This window comes from Pongo abelii, chromosome 5 (assembly GCF_028885655.2).
Source record: "Pongo abelii isolate AG06213 chromosome 5, NHGRI_mPonAbe1-v2.0_pri, whole genome shotgun sequence".
Classification (NCBI taxonomy): Eukaryota; Metazoa; Chordata; class Mammalia; order Primates; family Hominidae; genus Pongo; species Pongo abelii.
This window is the reverse complement of record NC_071990.2, coordinates 25,156,314-25,173,150: the sequence shown is the minus strand read 5'-3', so window position 1 is coordinate 25,173,150 and position 16,837 is coordinate 25,156,314. Positions and strand designations below refer to the sequence as shown.

The 16,837-nt window shown below is 39.3% G+C and overlaps 1 protein-coding gene across 12 annotated transcripts in view; it reads left to right on the top strand.

Annotated features, from left to right (window-relative positions):
* The window catches only part of CMAH (cytidine monophosphate-N-acetylneuraminic acid hydroxylase), a 377,256-nt gene that overhangs the window by 118,545 nt on the left and 241,874 nt on the right, over positions 1-16,837 (top strand). For 4 of the 12 annotated variants that reach the window (XM_063725396.1, XM_024248260.3, XM_024248261.3 and 1 more), the window contains exons 13-15: positions 2,779-2,894; positions 5,101-5,197; positions 7,998-8,588. The exons of 1 other annotated variant lie outside the window; for it this stretch is intronic. In XM_063725396.1, coding sequence (XP_063581466.1) covers positions 2,779-2,894; positions 5,101-5,197; positions 7,998-8,060 — 276 coding nt within the window. In that variant the 3' untranslated portion in view covers positions 8,061-8,588. Of the gene's footprint in view, positions 1-2,778; positions 2,895-5,100; positions 5,198-7,783; positions 8,589-8,634; positions 8,839-16,837 lie in introns of those variants that run through there. 7 more of the 12 variants (XM_054557301.2, XM_063725397.1, XM_063725398.1 and 4 more) reach the window with 3 other exon arrangements.

Here is a 16,837-nt window from a genome sequence, read left to right as displayed (position 1 = left end):
AGTTTCTGCTTAACTGTCTCCTTCCTCATGGTGTGTAAGTTTCAGCATGTAATTCTGGGTGACTAATCATTTTCCATAGACACCCAAAGGCATTGCTCCTTTGGCTTCCAGTTATAGACAAGGTTGCTCTAAAGAAAACTTATGCTAGGTTGATCCTCCTTTCTTTGTGGGTGACTTTTAAGAATTACAGGATTAGTCCATATTTACTGATAAGACTTTTTTCAGCTGATTTGGGGCTTTTATGTATAGGTGTAGGATCTGTCATCCAGGAGGCTCTACTTACAGAGGGCTCGCACACTGGTGCAAGGCACATCTCAAACTGGTGAAGCTGGGTACAGACTGCATCAAGTAGAATGCAGGATGAGAAGGGGGCAGGCCTGCTGAGCTCCAGCTGATCTGAAATTTCCAGAGAACTTGGAAATCTGGATTTTCATGTGAAATACCCAAATTTATAAATGTAGAAAGCTGAGTCAATGTTCTTAAAGAGTTATAGACTACATGAAATGAGAGCTAGGCTGTATTTGGCCAAAGGATCATCAGTATGCTTTAAGCTGTGAAGGTGAGGAGAGAAGCCAGCTAGTAGGCTAGGGGACCCCTGAGTGCCAAAATGTGGAGGCTCTTGCTTTCAGCATCACAAACACACTACCTGCCCTTGTTCTCCCCCTACCCCAAAATTGATTCTATGTATTGAGAGAACTGTCGAAATATATTGACCTGGGAGCCATATATAGGGTACGGAAGGGGCCAGCTATCTCATGGACATACTTTTGTGCTTGCCCTGCTGTCATCCATAGTACCTACTTCTCTTCCCTCCACATCTGAACACCCCTCCATGTACTGTCTGGGATTCTACAGCCTCTGCCCTGCATCTTCGGTTTCCACTTGTCTGCATGCTTTCTAGATTCATGTAATTAGTTGAATTCTCCTGTCAATGAATCCCTCCCTTTTCTTTTCACTGTGGCAGTTTATTCCTGTATAATTGCTTTGCAACATTTTAGTTGGATCTGGAAATGCAGAGGAGATAGGTTATGCACACAATTTGTCCATCATTGTCAACCAATAGTCTTCTCCTTAGCCCAGTGACAATACCTCCTTGTTTTCCTGAATATTCTTCTTTTGCATTCTTTTGGAATTCCTCTTTCCCCAGCCACTGCTTAAGTCTCCTGTTTCCTTCCAGGACTCTGTGTTCATTCCACTGTTCTTCCCAAGTCTCTTCCTGGGTAAACTCACCTGCTAACATCATTTCTCTGTTAATTACTCCAAAAATAATCCATATGTCCGGCCCAGAGCTCTCTCTGGCTACCTCCAGTGCTGTCAAGCTTTGGGTTCTTAATAGTCAACTACCTGCTAGATATAATTGTCTGGATTTCTGAATGCTTAATACATAATTTTCAACTTGTTCAAAGTTCAACTCCTCATCTTCCTTCTTTAAAATGTTCTTTTTCCTTTTTCTATCTAATCATTGGTAATATAATTCCCCAAGTCAGTCAAGCTAGAAACAAACGAGTAATCTTTGGTTCTTCCCTTTTCCTACATCCCCAAATCTAATCAATCATCTAGACCTTTCCATTTGACACCCCAAATATTTCTTAAATCTATTTCCAATTCTCCTGTGTGCTCCTCTCCCAGCTAAAAGGCCCAGAAATGCCATCCACCCTGCACTGGGAGGAACCAGGTCCTGGTACTGCATCTTGGCCAGGCCCAGCCTTAACCTGACCAAACTGTGGAATCATGTTTCTAAACCTCTGTTAGCAAAACTCTGACCTATGTTTGTAACCTCAGTTCGCGATGGATATGATTGTTTTATGCAAACGGTGCGAAAAAAGAGAAATAGATCTAAAAATGCCAAACTTCCAATCATTCTGTGTCATTTAATAGCCTGTCACTTATGAAAAGTTTGCCTCTACTGATATTGGCATGATATTTACCGGGGGAAAAATGTGATGCAGACACTGAAAGGGCTCCTGTAAACTCTAACATTGGTGTAAACTCTAACATATGTCCAACCAAGGATAACTTCTCTTCATTTTCTTTATATAAATTATCTTATTTTTTTCTCTCAACAGTCTCATAATAGAGAAACAGAGGCTTAGCAAGCTCCAGGTCACATAATTAGTAAGTGCAGGGCTGAGACTCAAGACCATTTCTGCTTGTCTCCTAGTCCTGTGCTACTTTGGCTCTTCAACAGTTTAAAAGTTGGGATTCTTTAAGGATAAGGATCTTGACCACTTGATTTAAAGTAATCCTGTTCTGTGACAGGCCAGAAACTATAGACTGTTGTGAGCTTCCAGGCTCTGCTTTGCCTCTGAATGTTCAGGTGGAGACTTGAACACTCGGCTTTTAGAATGACGATAACAGCAAAGATTTCTTGAGTGCTTACTACGTGCCAGGCTTTAAGTATTTTATATACATCCTCACGACAATCCTATGAGGCATGTTCTATTATTGTCTTCATTTTATGGATGAGAAAGCCAAGGCACAGAACGGTGACCAAGATCACACAGCTAGAGTCTGGATTTGAACCCACCAATCTGCAGTTTGTGCTCTCAGTCAGATGCTCCCCCTGCTCTTAATCCATTTCCTGTTTTCCTTCTTTCAAGTCCTACTGCATTTAGCGTCTTTCCTTTTCTCCTCAGCCTGTGACATCTGCTCCCAGAGACTCTTCTCCTTGGCTCTCCGTGCCTCTACCATCATGGGCAGCTGCTCCTCCCAGGGACAGGAGGGATCCATACTCTGCTTCCTGGATTGCCCCTGCTAGTGATTCCATGTCTATTTCAGATCCATAGCCGGGTGGATGTCATCAGACACGTGGTGAAAAATGGTCTACTCTGGGACGAGTTGTATATAGGATTCCAAACACGGCTCCAGCGGGATCCTGACATATACCATCACCTGTAAGTCTGGAAGCACCTGGTGCCCCCAGGCCATTGCTGAGGATGCTGTGGATATGCATAAGCAGTCAGTGACTACCTAAGCCCCCCAGTTTCTGACTAATATGTGAGATTCCACCATTAGAGCTTCATTCCTTTGTTAGTTTATTAAAAAGCAAATCTGGTTAGGAAGGTATAACATTAAAGAGTCATTTATACATTAGTGTGAATGTGTTATTGCACCCTTCTGGAAGTGGGTTTTGGTATAAGAAAGGGAAATACATTGTAAGAGGGAAAGGGTATGTTTGCCAAGACAAGAATGAGTATTTGTGTGGCAAAGACATGGTCATTGAATTAGTGAATTCCTGCATCACATTTTTGTCTGTGCTCAACTCTGAGCATGAATTTGGTGGGCTAGTTGGTTTAAGGGAATGGCCCACTGAGTTTCTGTCTGCCTGCACTTCAAAACTGTTTAAGTCTTTAGGATCATATTTAGAATATTTACACTGAAATTCAGAAAGGGCAATTTGCCATTTTTATATTTGCAAAATAATCACCAAAGGAAAGAGTACTTTTTCTCATTACTACAGATCCTCTGAAAAAAATGCAGAAATTTAAAAATTCTAATTATTTAAAATGTATAAGCAAAAGTTTGTACTGAGCTTGCAAGCAGCGGCATTTATTAAAATTTCTTTTTTGCTTATTTCCTTTTGAATGTTTTTAAATGATATGAAAAAGTTTAAGAATGTGAAGCTATATAAAATAAAAAGGAAGTAACCCCACCAAGCACTCTCAGGAAACCCTGTTTCCTGCCCTTCCCTCCACCCACTCTTATATGGTAAGCTTTGATAATAGCTCAGTGTGTATCCTCCCAGGCCTATTTCTGGACATAGCAACATTTCTCTACATATATTTGTTTTCAATAAGATGTCCCACATAGTTGGTAGTGAGGGAGTGTTATTGTTGCCGTTGTTTTTATTTATTTTTTTAATTTTGGCAAAGCAGATGCCACCTTTGGGATGTTGCTATTGTTTTTAAATGAAATCCTAGTACAGGTGTTCTGCAACTTGCATTTTTTTTCTCGTCAATATATTTTAGATAACCTTCCACATTGGGACATCCAGGTAAACCTCAAATCTTTTAACAGCTGTAAAACATTCCAAGTTTTTTCATTTTCAACGGATCATATACCTAACTCTTGTTCTAGAAAGAAAGGAATCTGGCAACTTTTGAGGGGATCTTGGGGATTTTTTTCTTAAGAAAATAATTCCATCTTGGAAATCGCTAAACTCTGTCTTGTTCTATTGTGTTGTGGTAACAAGGGTCACAAATATAAGATGTCATCATGAATATTGGGAAGCAGTCACAGTCCACTTTATCTTGTTGCTCTGAAAATGGGATTTGTGAATTTACTAAACATTCTTCTGGTTATAAAAATAATACATATCCACTGTCAAAAATTTGAAAAAATATTTTAAAATGAAAAGTTAAAACTACAAATAATCCTACTATCCAGAAATAATAATTGATATTTTGGTGTCTAGCTAATCTTTCTTTCTTTCCTTCCAAGTACATATACCATACATACTTTTCTACCTGTGTGTTTATCAAAGCGATTTTCCACAGTATTGTATTTTCCTACATGATTTTTAATGCCTGCTTACCTGATACCACATACCTATATTAGCACTTTATTTAACCTCTTTGACCTTTAAGTCATTTCTAACTTTTCACTATTTGAAACAATGGCAAATAATCATGTGGATGTGTCTTGCACACATTCATAGTGACTTCTGTAAGTTAAACTCCTAGGAGCAGGGCTGCTGGATTCCATGAATACAGTATCTAGGCTTTTAGTGCCCTCTGCCAAATCGTTCTTCAGGAAGCCAGTTCACCTTTCCAAAAATAATGTATGAAAGAATACCTTTACCTGTACCTTCACTAATACTAGATTCTATTGCTTTTGTGTACAAGATATAGATCTAGATTTTCACATATAAGGACTCCTTAAAGCAAGGAACGTCATAGTACAATAAAAATAAGACAAAATCTCATTCAAGGGACTATCTGTATTCAACACCCTGAAAGTTCTGAGCTACATCAACAGCTGGAACAGTACAGAAACACTATCTCTGAGGGAGGACAGAGTACCAGGTACTAAATAGATCCTGGCAAATGAACAGGCATGGAAGTTTCCAGAGCACATTCCCATGCTTTATCTCTCTTACAGGTTTTGGAATCATTTTCAAATAAAACTCCCCCTCACGCCACCCAACTGGAAGTCATTCCTGATGTGCTGTGAGCAGAATGAGCCTGGGATTTTGCAAGTAAGGAACATCCTGTAGGTTTGGGAGCCACCCTACCGTAGCTGTGATTATAGGCAAGCATCCCGTGATACTCTCTGACACCTAAATTAAGCAGACACCTCGCCTGATGGAAACCCGACTTTTGGGGGACTGAGAACAGCTAACATTACAAGAACATTCAAGTGTTTTCAAAAGTAAATAGGCTAGGCGCGGTGGTTCACGCCTATGATCCCAGCACTTTGGGAGGCCGAGGCGGGTGGATCACCTGAGGTCAGAAGTTCAAGACCCGCTTGGCCAACATGGTGAAACCATGTCTCTACTAAAAATACAAAAATTAGCCAGGCGTGGTGGTGCTTGCGTATAATCACAGCTACTCAAGAGGCTGAGGCAGGAGAATTGCTTGAACAAGGGAGGCAGAGGTTGTAATGAGCCGAGATTATGCCATTGCACTCCAGCCTGGGAGACAAGAGCAAAAGTCCATCCCCCTACCACCAAAAAAAAAAAAAGTAAATCAATAGTGCATCCAGTCCAGAGTCCATAGAACCTTTGGCCTGGTTGAGGTAAACATACAGCCAATAAGAAAACAAAACCAAAATCGTCCAGGTTGTGAGTGTTTAAAACATAATCCTGAGCACACGAGGGAAAGCAGCAACAAAAACTGAAGAGAGACAAACTAAAAACCGAGGGTAAGATGGAAAGCAGCACCTCCTCATTTCCAATAGACCTCTCTCCTCTTTTGGACTAATGACGATGAACTTGCCTGGCACAAATCAGATTGGACATTCCTTTCCTACAGCCTGAGATATGATTTTATCAAGTGAATTATAAAACCTGTCTCAGCTGGGCACAGTGGCTCATGCCTGTAATCCCAGCACTTGGGAGGCTGAGGTGGGCAGATCACTTGAGGTCAGGAGTTTGAGACCAGCCTAGCCAACATGGTGAAACCCCATCTCTACTAAAAATACAAAAATTAGCCAGGTATGGTGGTGGGTGCCTGTAGTCCAAGGTACTTGGGAAGCTGAGACGTGAGAATCGCTTGAGCCAGGGAGGCGGAGGTTGCAGTGAGCCATGATTGGGCCACAGAGGGAAACTCTTGTCTAAAAAAAAAAAAAAAAAACCTGTCTCCTCATGCTTCTGATTGAAGGGACCATATACTATGACTGCAAAGACAGTAAACTCCTTGACTCATGCATTTATTTATTCCACAAACAGCTATCCCATCCCATTGTGTTATAATAATCTATTAATTGTTTTTCCCAGTAGATACTGAGATTGTTAAAAGTAGGAACTGTCACCTGGGTAGCCCTAGTGCCTAGCACAGTGCTGAGCACTTGTATGGTTTTATTCCTAATATGAATTCAAGGAAGGAAGGTACTAGTGAATTTCTCTTTCCTATTGTCAGCATGACTCGCCTCTTAAAATAGGCTTCAATGTCTTTAGCAGTAAAATTAAGGTTTGAATTAGAATATCTTTTACACACTTTCCAGTTGTAAAGTTATTTGTTCCATACTCTAATCTAGCATAAAGCACTGGGCTAGAACTTCTAAGTTATAATTATAAGCTAGAAGGCATGCTAAGGAAATCCACATGCAACTTTATTACAAGGTAGACTCTCATGAGCACTGTATTTGTTGTACAAACTGAGTGTTGGGAATACTGAGGAAAGAAGGATTGCATGTGAGGTTTTGAGATGACCAGGAAGAACGTTGTAGAGAGATAGCATTTGAGGAGTAAAGGGTAGGGCATTGGCTTAAAGATTGGGAAAAGTTTTAAACAAACTAAAACAGAGAGAGAGGAAGAATATTCCAGACAGAAAGAGTGGGTGAGGTTAAAAGGTGGAAAAATACAAGGTGAATTCATGCAATGGCAAGTCTTCCTCATATGGCACCGAAGTAAGGGAAACCAGCAAAGGGGCATGAGTGGGAACTGGGAGAATAAGGAGAGTTAAGAGGGCTCAATGCAGATGCTGAGCAGGTTTAGCCGTTGTGAAAAAGCAACAGGAATAAAAGATAAGGAGGCAGCAGATAGAGCAACAAGTCCAAGGCCTTAGAGATGGAGCAGTTTTGAAAGAAGACAAGTTAAAGGTGTTTCTGTATAAGCGGGTGAATGAAGTGGAGCAGAGATGAAGGCAATAGAAATCAAGAGATCACTGTGTGCATTTGGACATTGCTGTCTCAAGGAGACTTGGAGTCTGACCTTTTGAGTTAAAATTCCAGCTCTGTCACCTACCATATGACCTTGGACAAATTATTGGATCTCTTTGTGTTCCAGATTTCCATCTCTAAAATGAATGTACTAATAGCACTTACCTCACAGGGTTATGTCATAGTATAAGGTATGTCTAGAAAAGTGACATGCCATGGTAAGTGAACAATAGATGTTGACCATATCAGCCCCACGAAATAAACAGGAATACCATGTGGCCCACAGTGAGTTGGTAAATCCTTAAGACTTGGGAGGAGGGTCATATTCCAGTTCACATATCTTAAAGCATTACAGACCTTGAACTAAATAAGAATAAAAATTTGCCCCAGTGCAGTAAGAAAATGAAAAGGCATTGAAATGAGACTCATACTGTTGTTCATTAATAATATCTTCATTTCACAGGAATGCAAAACCACATGAAAATTTCAAGAATTCACTGATCTGATGCAAAATAAAAATTTATCATTACATCTTGAACCCAGGAAGCTTACAGCAAATAGACTATGACGTCAGCAATGGATAATTCCACATTGCCTTTGTGATTTGTGTATATAGCTTACATTTGTGGATCACTACATAGCCAGATTCAAAAATATTTTACTTGTTCCATCCACAGTTCTCTACAGAAAGAACCAATGAACCCAATAGGAACAAATTCTCTGTGGAAAACAAAGCATAACTGTAGTAGATAAGAATCCAATCACAGAGGAAACAGGAAGAGAAAAACGTCCAAGACTACAGCGAAAACAGGAAATGGTCTGTTTTCATGATATTCGTATAATTAAGACACAAATTTTTTCTTAGGAAAATGTGATTGTTAACTAGGATTCTGTTTTACATGTTGACATTTCCAACACACACATCACTGATTTGAACTTCAAAATTTATTTTCTGATTATATATGCTAGGTCTGATTCTGAAGGTACAAGAATTCAATGGTGGAATTTGTCTCCTGAAATTTCTAGATTCATAATTAGAAGTGTTTATTACCAACTTCTCACTTAGATTAACATCAATGATGTCTGATTATTCTGGTTAACCGCTCACATGCATAACAATAATGCTAGAAATTCAGGAATTATATTTTGTGATTTATACTGTGTGGTAAATTATTCAGTTCTCACTGCAAATAAATATAATGTATATCAATGTAATGTAGGTCAGAATGTCTATGGTGAGCAAATAAAAGATTATTTTAAAATATGAATTTTTCTCATACTAAGTCTATCTTTATTCTCCTGCTATCTTTCCAGTTCTCTCCTTCTGATATCCTGATACCACCAGTTCCTTGACATCACCAGGACCACCAGTTCACTGACCTGATATCAGCTCCTATGTCCTCACTTCCCTTTGCACTCCTCTCTCATATACCCCACATCTCCTGCTCTCTCCCCATCTCCAGTATCTCATGTCTCACTTCCATTACTTAAATAAAGAACCATGAAATCATCTTTCTACTTGGCTCTCACATCCACTCTGTCAACAAATTGTCACCTCCATCTTCAGAATATACCCAGGGTCTGACCAATCTCCACCACTTCCACTGCCACCAAGACCAGAAGAGGAAGGAAACTCAAAGGTACGATAATCTTGGCATTAGGGACTGATTTTCCTCCACAGACACCCCCAATTCCAGAAAAGGCCAAGAAACTGAATGCCTCAAAATTTGCTCAAAGCCATTTACTGGGAGATGTCTCGTGGTCGACACACTCCTAGTGTGAAGTCACCCTAAAGAGTGCCAGGGAAGCTGCTAGCTCTTGGATGCTGCCACCACACCTGGCCCCCTAACTTGTTTTTTGAAGCAAAAATATTGACACCAACACGTGACAAGAGCATGTGGGGAAACAAAAATTTCAGGACAATTTCAGAAATGATTATAAATGCAAGATTCCAAACAAAGTATCAACAAATCCAACCTAGCAATTTATAAAAAGGAAAATTTATTACAACTCAGTTGGCTTTAGTCTCAATGCAAAGTTAGTTTCACCATGTGAAAATCCACTACATTAACTGAATAAAGGAGAAATTTTAGTCCAGGCATGTGGCTCATGCCTGTAATCCCAGCACTTTGGGAGGATGAGGTGGGAGGATCACTTGAGAGCAGGAGTTTGAGAACAGCAATTTCAGACCAGCCTGGGCAACATAGTAACACTCTACAAAAAAAATTTTTTTAAATTAATTACCTGTGCATCATGGCATGCACCTGTAATCTCAGCTACTCAGAAGGCTGAGCAGGAAGATCACTTGAGCCCAGGAGGTGGAGGCTTCAGTGAGACACGGTCGTGCCACTGCACTCAGCCTGGGCAACAGAGTGAGACCCTGCTTATAGAAGAAATTGTATAGGATTATGTCAATTTATATACAAAAAAATTTGATAAATGCTTTAATAGCCATTTGTGAACTTCAGTGAATAAAGAAATTCATAGTAACTAGGAATAGAAAAGATCTTTCTCCGAAAGAAAGAAAGAAACACTACAGCAAATATTTTAGCAGTGAGATGTTTAAACCTTCCCAGATTGGCAGTATTTCAAGGAGAACAGCCATCAACACTTCTTTGCAATATAATGAAAATTCTAGTCAGTGCAATAAGGCAAGAAATATGAAGTGTAATTATTAGAAGAAAGATTAGTTGCAGACAATATTCTTGTGAACACAGAAAATTCAAAACGTTCTACAGATAAGTAGAAATAATGTTTAGCAAGGTTTCTGATATAAGGTCAATATACAGAAAAAAACTAATATCAGTGATCAACAGAAAATAAAATTTTAAAGATATCTTTTATAACAGCATCAAAATATCAAATACCTAGGAATAAATCTAATAAAGTATGTGCACTATCTCTAAACAAAAACTACAAAACAATATTGAGATAAAACCTAAATATCAAAGACATAATAGACGGACATGTCATGCTAATAAACTGGAAGACTCAATTTTTTTTTTCTTTTGTTTTGAGACAGAGTCTTGCTCTGCCACCCAGGCTGGAGTACAGTGGCCCGATCTCAGCTCTCTGCAACCTCCACCTCCAGGCTTCAAGCAGTTCTCCTGCCTCAGCCTCCTGAGTAGCTGGGATTATAGGTACCCGCCACCACACCCAGATAATTTTTGTATATTTAATGGAGACGGGGTTTCACCATGTTGGCAAAGCTGGTCTCGAACTGTTGACCTCAGGTGATCTGCCCGCCTCGGCCTCGCAAAGTACTGGGATTACAGGTGTGGACCACCATGGCCTGCCAAGACTCAATATTTTTTAAATGTCAAATTTACCCAAAAAGTTTTAAGCCTTTCAACAGGTATTTGTTTTATGGAAATTGAGAGGCAGTTTCTAAAATTTACACAGCAATAGAAAATTTCAAGAGTAACCAAGGCACTCTTTAAAGAAGATGAGGAATAAGGAGGACAGGAAGAACGAGAGAAGGAGGTGGAGAGGGAGGAGTAGAAGAAGATGGTGTATGTTCTACCGGATAACAAAACTTAGTAATTTGACAGTAGGGTAGTGGCTCAAGGGAGACAAATAGGTCAATATAACATAATGGAAAGCACAAAAACTCGGGCAAACATGGAGATTTCCTTTAAGACAAAGATGGTACTGCAGATCAGTGGAGAAGGTGCAGTCTTTTAAATAAATGTGCTAGTTGAATCGGATATCATATGCTGGGAGCCTTGACACCTATGTTATAACAGAAACAAGGAATCAGTGTGAGGTGAATTATAGATCTAAATGTGAAAAGCAAAACAATAAAACTTCTAGATGATGATATAAGGAAATATCTTTGTGACCTTGCTGACAAGATTTCTTAAACAGAACACAAAGAAGCACTAACCATCAAGAGAAAAAAATTGAACAATTAGACTACAATAAACTCTATTCATGGCTCACTCTCAGCTGTTTACCCAAGAGAAATGGAAATATGTTCACAAAAAACTTAATGTTTGCAGCAGCTTGATTCAGAATTACTCCTAAACTGGAAACAATTAAAATACCTGTCAACTGGCTCATGGCTAAACAAAAGGTAGTGCATCTATACAATGGCATACTATTTCATAATTAAAAGGAATAAACTATTGACACATGCAACGTGAATGAATCTTGAATGCGTTACACCACATGAAAAAAGCCAGGCTCAAAATACAAATATATAGATGGAGAACAAATCAGTGGTTGCCAGAGTTTAGTGGGAGGGACAGGCAGTTACTATGAAGGAGCAGCATGAGTAAAATTTTGCGGGGGATGGAACCGTTCTGTATCTTGATGGTGGTGGAGGATACACAACTCTATGCATTTGACAAAACTCATAGCACTGTACATCTAAAAGAGTAAATTTTATGATATGTAAATTTCAAAATAACCTATTAAGCTCATAATAACCTATTCATAAGCTACTATTAACCTATTCACTAAGAATGATATTAAGGGAATAAAAAGGTAAGCCACAGAGTGGCTCTTACAAATTTAAAAGACCAATAATATAGTAATAGAAAATTTTGAACCACTCACAAAAGAAGCTTTGAAAAGATGCTCAAATTAACTACTCATTGGGGAAAGGCAAATTAAAACTCCACTGAGACACCGCTACCCATCTACCAGAATGGCTAACATGAAAAAGGCAACTTCAAGTGTCGCTGAGGATGTGGAGTCATAGAAAGTCTCATACTCTGCTGGTGGGAGTATAAATTAGTATAATCCCTTTGGTTAATCATTAGGCACCCCTAAAGTGAACATACATGTAATCTATGACTCCATAATCCCCTTCATCAGTATATACCCAACAAAAATGTACACATGTATTCACAAAAACGCGTTATCTGTAAGAATGTTTGTAGCATCCCTTTTTCTAATAGAAACCTGGAAGCACCCCCAAATACCCGTCAGAAGATTAAATTGTGGTATATTCATACCACGGAATTCTCCACTGAAGCAATTCTTTTTTTTTTTTTTTTGAGATGGAGTCTCACTCTGTTGCCCAGGCTGGAGTGCACTGGCCTAATCTCGGCTCACTGCAAGCTCCGCCTCCCGGGCTCAAGTGATTCTCCTGCCTCAGCCTCCTGAGTAGCTGGGATTATAAGCACCTGCCACCATGCCCGGCTTTTGTATTTTTAGTAGACACAGGGTTTCACCATGTTGGTCAGGCTGGTCTCAAACTCCTGACCTTGTGATCCACCCGCCTCGGCCCCTCAAAGTGCTGGGATTACAGGCATAAGCCACCACGCCCAGCCTGAAGCAATTCTTTAAAGTGATGATCGCAGACCCATGGAGGTCCCCAAGACCCTTTTACAAAGTCCTTGAGTTCAGAACTATTTTCAAAATAATACTAAATTTTTTTGCCATTTCCTCCACTTGTTGACCCTTACATTGTAGTGTGTATAAGTGCTGACACCTTTTTCTGGACGGAGGTACAGGCATCAAACCATGCTAACGGTCATTGTATTAGGTGCTTACAGTTTAAAAAAAAAAAAAAAAAAAGTTTGTTTTATTTAACATCTATGATGATGCAAGAAAAAGCACTGATTTTGCCGGGCGCGGTGGCTCACGCCTGTAATCCCAGCACTTTGGGAGGCCGAGGCAGGTGGATCACGAGGTCAGGAGATCGAGGCCATCCTGGCTAACACAGTGAAACGCCGTCTCTACTAAAAATACAAAAAATTAGCCGGGCATGGTGGTGGGCGCCTGTAGTCCCAGCTACTCAGGAGGCTGAGGCAGGAGAATGGCCTGAACCTGGGAGGCGGAGCTTGCAGTGAGCCGAGACCGCGCCACTGCACTCCAGCCTGGGGGACAGAGCAAGACTACATCTAAAAAAAAAAAAAAAAAAAAAGAAAGCACTGATTTTTATTAAATGTATAAATTTAGTAAGGGTCTTGAGTACATGTTTTATAGGAAGAGTGAGCACAGCACTTCTGCTCCGTACTCAAGTGTGATGGCTGTCCCGAGGGAAGGAGCCTACGTTATTGAGCCATGAACTACACTGGCCGTCTTTTTTCATGGAACAAAATTTTGCTTTGAAAGAAAACCTGACAAAAAAAAAAAAAAAACTAACCAAGCATGGTGGTGCAGGCCTGTAATCCTAGCTACTCGGGAGCCTAAGATGAGAGGATCACTTGAACCCAGGAGTTAAGAGAAAATTAAGGAAATGCAAATGGCCAATGAATAAATGAAAAAAAGCTTAATTTACTAATATGATGCACTGAGATAAATGTACAAGAGAGGGCACTGGCAAGATTATGTATCATTTTAGAGCTTAGAAGAAATAAGCATCTATCAATTAAGAAATAAATATATTAGAGTAAATCACATTATATTAATATGTAGTAGTTAAAAACAATGAGGTAGCTCTATGTTTATTGATCCAGAAAGATGTACAATGCACATTTTTTTTAAAAAAGAACCAAGTTATAAAAATATCACTTATATTTAAATAGCACTTTACAGGCACAATTTGTTTTATTATGCTTTATTGTACTTCACAGATACTACATTTTGTGAGTGTGTGTGAATTGAAGGTTTGTGGCAACTGTGCACTGAGCAAGTTTATCGAGCCATTTTCCCAGCACCAGGGGCTCACTTCATGTCTCTGTGTTACATTTTGATAATTCTCATATTTCAAATGTTTTCATTATTATTATATCTGCTATTGTGATCTATGATCAGTGATCTTTCATGTTACTATTCTAATTGTTTTGGGGCACCACAAACCCTTATAAGACAGAAAACTTAATAAATACTGTGTGTGTTCTGACTTCTCCACCAACATGCTATTCCTCCATCTTCGTCTCTTCCCTCTGGCCTCTTTATTCCCTGAGATGTGAGACTATTGAAATTAGGCCAATTAAGATCCCTACAATAGCCTGTAAGTATTCAAGTGAAAGGAAGAGTCACACGTCTCTCACTTTAAATCCACAGCTAGAAATGATTAAGTTTAGTGAGGAAGGCATGTTGAAAGCCAAGATAGGCCAAAAGTTAGGCCTCTTGCACCAAAGAGTTAGGCAAGTTATGAATGCAAAAGAAAAGTTCTTGAAGGAAATTAAAAGTGCTACTCCAGTGAACACACAAATAAGAAAACAGAACAGCCTTACTGCTGATATGGAGAAATTTCTAGTGGTCTGGATAGAAGATCAACCCAGCCACAACATTCCCTTAAGCCAAAGCCTAATCCAGAGCAAAGTCCTAACTTTATTAAATCAATGAAGGTTGAGAGAGCTGAGAAAGTTGCAGAAGAAAAGTTTGAAGCTAGCAGAAGTTGGTTCACGAGGTTTAAGGAAAGAAGCAGTCTCCATAACATAGAAGTGCAAGGTGGACCCTTTCTCACACCTTATATAAAAATTAACTCAAGATGGATTAAAGACTTAAAACATAGGACCTAAAACCATAAAAACCCTAGAAGAAAACCTAGGCAATATCATTCCGGATGTAGGCAAGGGCAAAGACTTCATGACTAAAACACCAAAAGCAACGGCAACAAAAGCCAAAATTGACAAATGAGATCTAATTAAACTAAAGAGCTTCTGCACAGCAAAAGAAACTACCATTAGAGTGAACAGGCAACCTACAGGATGGGAGAAAATTTTTACAATCTACCCATCTGACAAAGGGCTAATATCCAGAATCTACAAAGAACTTAAACAAATTTACAAGAAAAAAACAAACAACCCCATCAAAAAGTGGGTGAAGGATATGAACAGACACTTCTCAAAAGAAGACATTAACGCGGCCCACAAACATATGAAAAAAAGCTCATTATCACTGGTCATTAGAGAAATGCAAATCAAAACCACAATGAGATACTATCTCATGCCAGTTAGAATGGCAATCATTAAAACGTCAGGAAAAAACAGATGCTAGAGAGGATGTAGAGAAATAGGAACACTTTTACGCTGTTGGTGGGAGTGTGAATTAGTTCAACCTTTGTGGTTGAGGATCTAGAACTAGAAATACCGTTTGACCCAGCAATCCTATTACTGGGTATATACACAAAGGATTATAAATCATTCTACTATAAAGACACATGCACACGTATGTTTATTGCAGCACTGTTCACAATGGCAAAGGCTTGGAACCAACCCAAATCCCCATCAATGATAGACTGGATAAAGAAAACGTGGCACATATACACCATGGAATACTATGCAGCCATAAAAAAATGATGATTTCATGTCCTTTGCAGTGACATGGATGAAGCTGGAAACCATCATTTTCAGCAAACTAACACAAGAACAGAAAACCAACCACCACATGTTCTCACTCATAAGTGGGAGTAGAACAATGAGAACATATGGACACAGGGAGGGGAACATCACACACTGGGGCCTGTTGTGGGATGGGTGGCTAGGGGAGGGATAGCATTAGGAGAAATACCTAATGTAGATGATGGGTTGATGGGTGCAGCAAACCACTATGGCATGACCTGCAGGTTCTGCACGTGTACCACAGAACTTAAAGTATAATAAAAAATAAAATAAAATAAAAAGAAATGAAATAGTGGCATTCACAGCAACCTGGATGAAATTGGAGACCATTATTCTAAGTGAAGTAACTCAAGAATGGAAAACCAAACATCGTATGCTCTCACTTATAAGCGGGAGCTAAGCTATGAGAATGCAAAGGCATAAAAACGATAAAATGGACCTTGGAGACTCAGGGAAAGGGTGGGAGGAGGGTGAGGGACAAAACACTACACATTGGGTACAGTGTACACTGCTCAAGTGAATGGGTGCACCAAAATCCCAGAAACCACTAAAGAACTTATTCATGTAATCAAACACCACCTGTTCCCCAAAAACCTATTGAAATTAAAAAAATTAAACAAAATTGTGCTGAAAAAAAAAGTGCAAGGTGAAGCAGTATGTGCTGATGTAGAAACTATAGCAAGTTATCCTGAAGATCTAGTTAGGATCATTGATGAAAGTGGCTATATTAAACAATAGATTTTCAATATAGATGAAACAGCCTTCTATTGGAAGAAGATGCCAACTAGGACTTTCATAGCTAGAGAGGAGAAGTCAATGCCTGGCTTCAAAGTACAATGTGAATCTTTTGCTCAGGGCTAATGCAGCTGGTGACTTTAAGTTGGAACTAATGCTCATTTACCATTCTAAGAACCTAGAGCCCTTAAGAATTATGTCACATTATTCTGCCTGTCCTCTATCAATGGAACAACAAAGCCTGTTTTCAGATAACACACTTGTTTTCAGTATACGTTACTAAATATTTTAAGCCCACTGTTGAGACCTACTACTCAGAAAAAAATTATTTCTTTCCAAATATTATTGTTAATTGACAATGTGCCAAGTCACTCGGGTGCTGTGATGGAGATATACAAGGAGATTAAGGTTTCATGCCTGCAAACACAACATCCATTCTGCAGCCCATGGATCAAGAAGTAATTTTAACTTTTAAGCCTGATTATTTAACAAACACATTTCATAAGGCCATAACTGCCATTGATAGTAATTCCTCTCAT